Below are 9,987 nucleotides of genomic sequence, written 5' to 3'. Positions count from 1 at the left end.
AGTGTCCCATGAAAGACACAAGCATTAGACGTGGACATAACCCAGACTTGCAGATTGAAAGGCTCGGTACAAACCAAAGAAAAATCACTTGCTAGCTGTTCTGCTTCACAGAAAGAGAGCATGAAATGACCTATGTGTAAAGGCAAAATCCACTTTCAACTGTCTTTGAATCCAGGTCCCCCTGGGATGCAGGTGTGCTCTATTTTGCCTGCATCCTGCTCACCTCTAGCCTGTGACTCTATAAGATACATGGCAGGATGTTCCTTGTTCTCTAAGCCACAGCTTAACTGCACACTGATTCTGAAAGGGGAACCTGGAACAGACCCTGGCTGAGTCCTTGCACATGCTCCTTATAGCCTAGACCAGGGAGCTTATACTCTGGAGACAGTTTCTACAGATGGTAATGTAACAGAGTGGACAGAGCCTGGATTTCGATAGAGCAGGGCTCAAATGTAAACCTAAATTTGCCATGTACTCAGTGTTTGACCTGGGACATGTGACCTAATATCTCCAAGACCCAATATTTTCATCAAAGGAAACACAATGAAAGGTCAAGACGCCATAAGATAGCCAGAAGAGTGTGAAAGAGAATCTAGAGTCCTCACCCAGATGCTCAGGAAAGTCCTTGGGAGAGGACTGGGGCTCAGAGAGCCAGGACACATCCATCTGTCACTTGTAGGGGACTGGAAGAGCCACTTGAAGAGTCACAAAGGTCCCAAGGGAAGATTAGCTCCAGTTAACATCCCCAGCATCCACATCGATAGCTACCATTTATTGAGCCCTAAATGATGAGTGCCTTTCTGATATTATCTCCTTTAATTCCTCCAATATATGAGGGAGGGACTATGATTATACTCATTGTATAGATGGGGTATGTCTAGAAATAAGGTCTCAGGAACCCAGAATGCATAGAAGTACATACCCAATGAATACAGGTGCTTTATTTAAATATGTCAATATCTAGATCTATAAGTAACACATACATGTGGTAACAATTAAATAGAATAGTAGGGCTTGATGAAAACCAGTCTCCTAGCCCTCTTCTCCCAGCTGATGGCCTCATTCCCAGAGGCACACACTTGGCCCCCCCACCCAACTGCTAAGAAGTCTGGGAAATGCAGTCCAGCTGTGTGGCTAGCTAGAAGACATATGTTTGGTGAATAAGTAATAGCCTATAGGGGTTCAGAAGAGGCCTCCCCAAAGATGTGCCACTTTGGCATGTGAAATACATTGAGCTGAAAGCAATTGAGACTCTGCAGGCTCATGAGAAACTTTTACTTCTCCTTTAAAGAATTTAAGTTAGGAGCCTGGCCCATAATAAGATTTATAACCAGAAGTAACTTTGTAAGACCTACCTGTATGGCAGGGCAAACTTCTGTTTACTAAACGTCTGCTCTTCTTATCATGTTGCAATGACCCTTTGAAGGCCCCAAGGGACCATACCTCATCCCTAGTTCAGAATATCATATATACCTTAATCACCCATGTTCTCTCTGATTCTCTCATGCATGTGGGGCTCCCATAGGTACATATGTAATTAAATGTGTTTTTTTTTTTCTCTTGTTAATCTTTCATGTCAATTTAATTATTATACCCAACTGAAAGAACCTAGGAGGGGAGAGGAAAGTTTCTTCCTCCCCGTAGTCTCTACTATAGCGGATTTTCTTTCAGTCTTTTTCAACACATGTATATGAACATACAAGTAGTACTAGGATTATATTGTACATTTAGCTTTTTATTCTGCTTTTTAAATTAAAAAAAAATCTCTGGATATTTTTCCACAGCATTCTTTGGAAACAGGGCTGTGTGATATATAATCGTATAGATAAGGGTTTCTTAATATCAGCACTACTGATGTTTAGGTGGGTCTAGGTCATAAACCTTTGTTGCAGTGAGGCCATCGTGTGCACTGTAAAATATTTAGCAGCATTCCTGTCCTCTCTCAATCAGGTGCCAGCACCCTCTTCCCAGAAGTGACAACTAAAACTGTCTCCAGACATTGCCAAATGTCTCCTTTGGGACAAAATCATCTACAGCTGAAAACTACTGAGCTAGGTCAACAATAATTTATATCACTATTTCCCTTCTATTGAACAGTTGTTGCTTTCTTGTTTTTGTTTAGTTTTGTTTGCTATTATATCTTGCTCTGTGATAAACATCATTTTACATTAATTTTTACTGAAATGGTCATTATTCAGTTAGGAGAGAGTCCCAGAAGCAGGATTATTAGGTCGGAGGCTATGAGTATTTTTAAGTCTCTTGATTCATACTGCCAAATAGCTTCCCAGAAAGGCTCTCACCAATTTATTCACCCACCTGCAAGGTAGTCTTGCTTGATTTTTAAAAAGATTTTAGTTACTTAACATGAGAAAAATGGTTTATGACTTTTGAATAGCATTTCTTTGACTATTAGTTGAATGTGTATATTAGGTGTCTTCTGCGCTCTGTCTGCAGTAGCCTTGCTAATTTCCCAACTGCTGTTTTATTTTTCTTAAGGGTTTTCAGGACAACTACTTGTTGAAATCATTCGGTGACATTTCCAAAGTGAGTAAAAGTTTCTATTAAAATGTGGCTTTCCTTTACCATTGTGTACACACTCGCTCTAACTTGGTTTTTATCACAGCATCCCACTGTGACTAGCACCAGTATTTGGACAGCTGTTGTTTCTTTGGTTTAAAAACAAAACAAAAAAAAATCAAGACTTCTAGAGAATGACAGACAGTGGACCGAAAGGTTTGCTTTCATCTCAGTACATAAAACTTTAGAGTTCTGGCTTCCATAGTGGCTGAGTGAGGGCAGATCTTGCCCCAACACAATTTCAGATCGTCATGCCCAAGTCCCATTCTGTTGTTTTCACTGTCTCCTAGGGGCCTCCCGCGATGTGGGAACCAAATGAACCAAATGCTCTTCCCCAAATCATGTCTTAGAATGAATTCCTCCTTGCTCCCCCCACCCCATTTCCCTTTTCAGCCTTGGCCTGTACAGGTCATCCCAGTCACAGCCAGCAGTTGGTTCCTGCGTACACGTGCATTCAGGCCTCATTCAAATAGATTATTTTCCTGTAAGAGGGGATGGGGTTGGGGGTGGGGGGGGCAGGCAGAAAGTTAAACCTATGAGCTCCCTGCCGTTTTATTACTGCATGAAGATTCGTTAGGAAATGACTATGGGGGGTGGGGGGTATGCGAAAATGAGCCAGTGATCCGCCTAGCACAAATCTGTCCTTTTATGCAAGGCATTATTAGGCTTTCTAGAGCTCTGCCTTGATAAAATCTGCCCTAATCCAATAAATTTCAGTAGATGAAATGTTTGCCTCCTCTACCCTTTCTCAGTCCTGAAGCCTCTTTCTTCTGGCTTAAATGTCCCTTAAGTGTACTATGTATCGTTACGGTTTATGTAACTCCGGGTTAAAGTAACGTGATGTATTTTCAAAACGACGAAGGACCACAACATAGACTATCAGGGGGGACCGTTGGGCTCAAAAATGCCTCAGAAAGCATTAGCCGTATAAAAACTGCCGGGGTCTCAGGGCTATTCTGAAACCTTTGGAGACAGGAAAATTCTTCTCTAAGGAGACAGAAGGAATTTAAACCCTGGACACTGTTAAACCATTAATTCACTTGCAGACTCAGGCGCAAGGCCTGAGCAGCGGGAGAAGCGGTGACTGGGGCGAGTCTGCCACGTCTCCCAGAGCCTGCCAGGGGGGTGGGCTTGCAGGGAGCAAGTGGGCTGATTACAGACACCAGCAAATCGGTCGCCACCCCAGAATGGAGAGTGCCACCTGTGCCCTTCGAAGTCATCTGTCACCCACAAGTCACTCCAGTCAGCGTTGGCAACCCTGGCTGCACACCGGAATCACTCGGGGAGCTTTGGAGCACGGATGCCTCGGTCCCACCCACCGGAGCCCTGATAAAATCGGGGTTCCAAAGCTCCCCAGCTGATGCTAACGTGCAACCAGGGTTGCGACCTGCTGAATTAAGCAACCACCCGGAGCCCGTATGTGAACAAGAGGATCCGGGGCTGTGGATCGGAGCGACACTGCCAAATACTCGGCGTCCTTGGGGCAACGTCCGGGCCTCAGTTACTTTATCTGCACAATGGGTGATGACTAAGATCACAAAGCCCCCGCAGCTGAAAGAGTTCTCTTCTCCGAAATCCTAGAAGCCCACTCCCCTCTTTCCCCAGCCCCCCGGTGGCTTTTCCGGTTTCCGGGTCCCCGGGAGCTCGCTGGGGGCTCCTAGGGGAAGCCGCGAGCTTGGCCCGCAGCCTCCGTGCGCCTGCGACGGGTCCGGGCCCTGCTGCGGGCGCGCAAAGCCCCTGGCGCTGACGTCAGGGCCCCTCTCCGCGCGGCCGGCCCCCAGTGCAGGCGGAGCCGCGCCACGCTCCCACCCCGGCCCGGCAGCCAGGAGCCAGGAGCCAGCCGCTAGCCCAGCCGCCCAGCGCAGCCCGCCCGGAGCCCGGCCCGCGCACGTGCCCGCCCGACCTGCAAACTTGCGCCACCGGCTCGACTCGTCCCCGGGGAGCCCGCGCCCCTCCCGCCCGTCTCCAGCCATGGGTAAGCGAGCGCGCTGGCCCCGCGCCACGGCCACGGCCTCGCGCCCCCACCCGCCCCCGCTCAGGTGAAGCCTCCTGGGGCAGCTGCGCCACGAGGCCCCGGCGGGGGCGCGGGGAATGGGGGTGGGAGGGGCGCGGCGCAGGTGTCCCGAACGCCCAGGTGCGTGTCTCCGTCCAATCCCGGGGGCGTCCCCGCTCCGGCTGCTCGCTGGCTGCACCCCCGGGCGTGCGGCTCGCAGAAGGGAAGCCGCGGGGCTCCCGGCAGGGTCGCGGAGAGCAGATGGAGCGTCCCGGGCGGCCGGCTCCTGCTTTATTTTAAGGGGTCGGTAGAGAGTAGCTTCTTGCCCATTTCCCGGGACGCTGTCCCTCCCTCTCGCCGGAGCTCCCAGCTCCGAGTCAGGTCCTGTCCCACCCTGCCGTGATCTTAGTGGCCTTAAACCCACGTGTAACAAACGCCCAGTTCCCCAAGTCTCTCGGAAGAGCCGTGACCCTTGAGACCAGGAAGGTGGGAGGGGACGCGGCCAGGATGGGACCGAGGGTTTCTTTTCTTTGTCCTCTGTTCCAACTATCGAAATGCGGACCTGGGTACAGGTGGAGACGGTGTACCAAGCGGGTACCGGTTGGGGGATCGACTAGTAACGGTGAAAGCCCAGCCCTGGAGACTGACAAATCTCCAACCTGGCCCGGGCGGATATTAAGCGGCTGGAAGATTCCTTCTGTCACCTCCTAACACCCCGAAATGCTGCCGTCAGCAACATGTCCTTAAATGGGGACTCGGTATCGGCGGGGAAACTCGTAAAGAGTGCAGTGGAAATCACCCTAATGCCGCTGCACCCCTGGAAATGCTTGAGCGCTGTGCTGGGGAAAAGGGGGTTCTCTCCCTGCTCTGGTATCCTTCTCTAGTGCCAGGCAGACTCCAGCCACCAGCGCCACAAAAGCCACACACTGAAGAGCCCCTCCGAAGCATTCCTGATGAGAAAGTCACTGGGTTTAACCAATTCTCTGCCTGCTGGTCCCCCCACCCGCCATCCCTTAGCCACTTACCCTCATCCTACATTCCTGCTATTGAGTGTGTGTGTGTGTGGGGGGGTCACTTTGTGCCAATTAAAAGTCACATCACTCACTGCTCCTTCTTAAAAGAGGTTCATACGCAAAAATCAGGGCCGCCACTCAGCCCATAACTATTTTGGCAGGGCTTGGGGCAAAAGATGTTGAAGTTACACACAAGTCCAGTAGTGAAGAAAGCATTGACTAATTTTCCCGAAATGAAGTTATTTCTGTTTTTTTTTTTTAAAGCTGAGCATTGGGATTCTTAGGAATTAGAAATTGAACCTCGAATTGCCACATGGACACCTTCTTGAGAATGGCTTTCACAATACCCTAGGCTTAAGTGACGGTTTTAGTTTTCAATAGGTGTGGAAGTTCTCATGAAGCAAATGCCCAAACCACAGGCCCGTTCTCAAGGAAGTACTTTGTGTCTCAGACAATTGTTGGTTCTACACTTCAATTGCCAATTTATGTTAATTTGTGCATACCTCACTGGTTCTGGCAGTTTCCTTGGTTTTAGTTTTTAGTTTTTACATTAAAAAAAAAAAAGTTCCTTCATGCTAAAAAGGAAACACTGATTTTCTCTGGTAGGTCCTTGGTAAATACACCACAGGGCCATGAACTGGTTTTATTTTTCCAGATGTATTTCATTACCAAACGTACCCATGAATGTTTTAATTGAAATGATGTAATGCTGGGAAAATTCTGGCTATTGGTCCATTGAGTTGGGGCTTTGGTTTTTATATGCGTCACTTCCTTAACCTGGTATCAGTTAATTTCCTGGTAAAATGGGTGAAGTTGGTGGAAATAAAAGTCCCTTCACACTCAAATTTTAAGGTATTCAAAATCTTTAGGTTGAAAGATAAAATAATGAGCAGCGATGGTGTGTACAATTTTATCTTTCAGCGCATCTTAAAACATTTTTTTTTATTATTGAGCCAATTGATTTTTTTTTACGGCTTTTCTGAGATATAATTCACATCCCCTTAACCATTTGCACACTTAAGTTAGTGGTTTTTACTACGTTCAGAGTTCTGCAACCATCACCACTGTCTAATATCCTCATCACCCCAAATAGAAACCCTGGACCCATTAGAAGTCACTCCTCATTCTCCCCCTCCCCCCAGCCCCTAGCAACCACTAATCTACTTTCCATGGATTTGCCGGTTCTGGATGGTTCATGTAAATGCAATGAGGCAATGGATATTTGCAGTGTGACTATTCAGTAACTTTGGTTGTTTTGCACAATGAGAAGATGTTTATGTATTGTTTTTCTGCAGTACACTACCTAAATGAATGTGATGAAACTAATTTCACTGGCTGAAGAGTTCCACATTTAGCCATTGTGCAGGTGCTCGCATGCACGTGTACATACGCGCGCACGCGCGCACACACACACACATTCTTGGTGTTACTCTGGTTTTATCTGACGGGAATCCCATTGCCTAACAGAATTTTGACTGTCACCTTGTTCATAGACCTGAAGACATAGCAACTAAGTAGAGTCAACGCAATAACCTCTTGGGGGACATTTGTAGAGTATCCATCCTGCTTTAACATGGATCATGTATCCAGAGAGAAATGCTGATTTTATTTCATTAACTGCATATGATTTTAAATGAAAATTGAATGTGAAATGATCAGATATAGCAAAACAGTTAAGTAATTTTTTGATCCATTTTGTGGTAAGGACATTTTTTATGAGGATTATGACTTAAATGCAGTCAAACATTTCACAATATAGCTTTAAAAAAAACTAGTTTGGAGCGGTTCTTTAACTGTAATGTGCATATAGAGCATCTGTGATCTTGTTTTTAAAAAACAGTTTCTGATTCAGGGCCTGGACGGGACCTAAGTTTCTGTGTTTATAACAAGCTCCCAGGCGATGCTGGTCCCTGGGACGAGGAAACTAAGGAAAAGCAGGGCAAGCCAGAGGCCTCAGCAGTTCTACTCACTTGCTATGTGACCTTGGGTAAATCACTTTCTCTTAATCTCAGTTTACTACAAAATGAAAACATTTGATGAAATTATTTCTCTGGGCCCTTACAGATCAAAATGGATGAAATTTAGAAAAAAAGAAACGAGAGGGTAATGTTATGCTTGAAAAACAAGAGGAAACAGCTCTCTAATTGTTTGAACACTATTTGTTTCCATGAAGCCAGCATCACAGGCATCATTTGTAGTTGCGTTGAATGCTGGCATCTGGACGACTGGCCTTTCTCCAGGAAGACTGGTAAAGGAGTGCTTCCAGCTTTGGCTTCTCCTGTCCTCTTCTCCTTAGATCTGGCTGCTCCAGAGAGCCCTTCCTCACCCCCCACACAGAGCCCAGGCCAACTTCAGAGGCAAGACTCAGAAGGAAGTACCGAGGACCCATATATGTAACGTTTGGTTCTCTAAGTTTGCTCAGGAATTCAGATGCGATTGGAGACAAAGGCATGGTATCCTGATGACTAGCTGGGCAGGAAGTACTCCCAGAATGTCCTAGCCTCCCTCCTTCTGAGTGTAAAGGTCTAATAACAGCCCACCCTTGGTCTTGGAGAACATTTCCTGCAAGTCTGTCATGCACACTGAAATTTTGAATAAACCTCATAGCCCAAATAACACAGAGTACTGTTTCTGACAAACAGGAAGTAATTAATTATTTTGTATATTTTTGCTTCAGAAAAAGCTGTTGTCCCAACCACTTGACCCCTCCAAGGATTTCTTCAAGAAGATTCTTATCTGTTGCATCCAGGGTCAAGCAGTTACATGGTTTATTGAAAATGCCAAAGGGGTGAATCATAAAAAGTGCCACATTTGTGTCTTGAACATTTAGTCAACTTTAAACATTAATTCACTGATATTTTGTTGTAGAGTCCAGGTCTTTGCTTTGAGTGTGAGTCCTGGTTAGAATTCCTTGAAGACTCTTTATCGGCATCTGACTTCTAGTTTCAGATTCTTTTAAAATAGAATGAGACCTCAAAGCATCGGGAACCAATCTGTGTGCACAATCGTTTTGTATCACCTACCCCTCTCCCCTTAAACCTTAAAAATTGTCTTATGCATACATTTTTTTGGCAATCATTTTTCCAAGTGACATCTCTTTGTTCAGACTTTCCGAAACAATCAACTTGGTGTTCAAAGAAACAAAAACTCTTTCTTCTGGCACTCATATTTTATTAGTTCGTGTAATATCGAATTAAAGTTCATAATTACAGCAACAAGTACAACAGTCATAAACAGGTTTAGGAACAAACACAATTGACCCTTAGGTGCATGGTTCAGCTGGTGACAGAAGTAGTCCAGATGAAGCCAAGTTCTGTGGGAAATGGTTGATGTGGTTTACAAAAAGAATAGAGAATATGGGGTAATTTGGTGAGTCCGTTACATGAATGTTGGTAAGAGCTTCTACTGGATTTTTAAGCCAATAGCATCCATTTAATAATTTTAGCATGATTTTTCTGGTTACTCTTGGCTGGCTCATTAGTATTTTTTCGTATGCCTTCTTTTCTGTTCAAATACCAAATCTCTCCAGAACAAAGATTGTTTTATTCATTGTTGTATCCCAATGGTCATTCAAATGATTGGTGTATTGTAGGTGCTCCCCACATATTTCTTGAAAGATAAAAGTTTGTCACAAAATGCACATTATTAAGGTCTATCTGCATTATAAATGTATAGATTTCAAGGTATATAAAATTATATTACTGTATTACAAGCTATGATAAATTGTACTTAATTAAATATGGTAAATGACATTAATTATTGTTCTTTAATACTATTAATACTTTTAGCACAGATTTTCATATAATAACAGAATTCAGAGCTTGAAGTCACTTTAGAAGGAATTCAATTGCTGTAGGCACACAGACACAAACAATTTAAAGAGCATTTTGGTGTTATTTCATTACTTTTTTTTTTTGCCTTTAGCTTTTTTCTTTGGATATTATAAAGTATTCTCCCTCTCTGGTGAAAAATACCTCCTTCTTGTCAGATTTTAAAGTTCAGGAAAACTTGGACCTAAAGCACTGTTTCAGTGAAATCATTGTTGCCCTGAGGATTGGAACATTAACAACGGTCTTGTGTTTCCGTTCTCGGTTCATGCAGTTGGGTTGAATGAGTACCTATTGCAGTGCCATGCAAGTAGCGTGGGTCAGTCTCTAAGGTTTTGACTTCCTGTTACGTGCTCACCACCACGAAGGCCGGCAGGTGCTCACTCACCGAGCACTCAGGGTTCTGCTCAGATGAGCCGGGTACTGTGCTAACTCTTGAAGCAAAAAATAAATAGATAAACAAGACCCAGTCCTGTCCTCGGATGTACATAGTCACTTCAGAGAGGCAGGTGAACAATTATAATAGGAGTTCAAGGTCCTGTAGAAATTTCCTCTGTCTTAACAACAACAATAACAA

At 44.9% G+C, this 9,987-nt stretch overlaps 1 protein-coding gene across 1 annotated transcript in view; it reads left to right on the top strand.

Annotated features, from left to right (window-relative positions):
- Nucleotides 1-4,441: 4,441 nt before the first annotated feature.
- Nucleotides 4,442-9,987, top strand: part of GPM6B (glycoprotein M6B) — a 146,450-nt gene continuing 140,904 nt past the window's right edge. Inside the window, exon 1 of the mRNA XM_016119209.2 lies at nt 4,442-4,552. Within this exon, the coding sequence (XP_015974695.1) occupies nt 4,549-4,552 (4 nt within the window). The 5' untranslated portion in view covers nt 4,442-4,548. The remainder of the gene's footprint in view (nt 4,553-9,987) is intronic.

The sequence above is a fragment of the Rousettus aegyptiacus genome, unplaced genomic scaffold (genome assembly GCF_014176215.1).
Source record: "Rousettus aegyptiacus isolate mRouAeg1 unplaced genomic scaffold, mRouAeg1.p scaffold_m13_p_9, whole genome shotgun sequence".
Lineage (NCBI taxonomy): Eukaryota > Metazoa > Chordata > Mammalia > Chiroptera > Pteropodidae > Rousettus > Rousettus aegyptiacus.
Note: the sequence above shows the minus strand (reverse complement) of the source record. Positions and strands in the feature narration are given on the sequence as shown.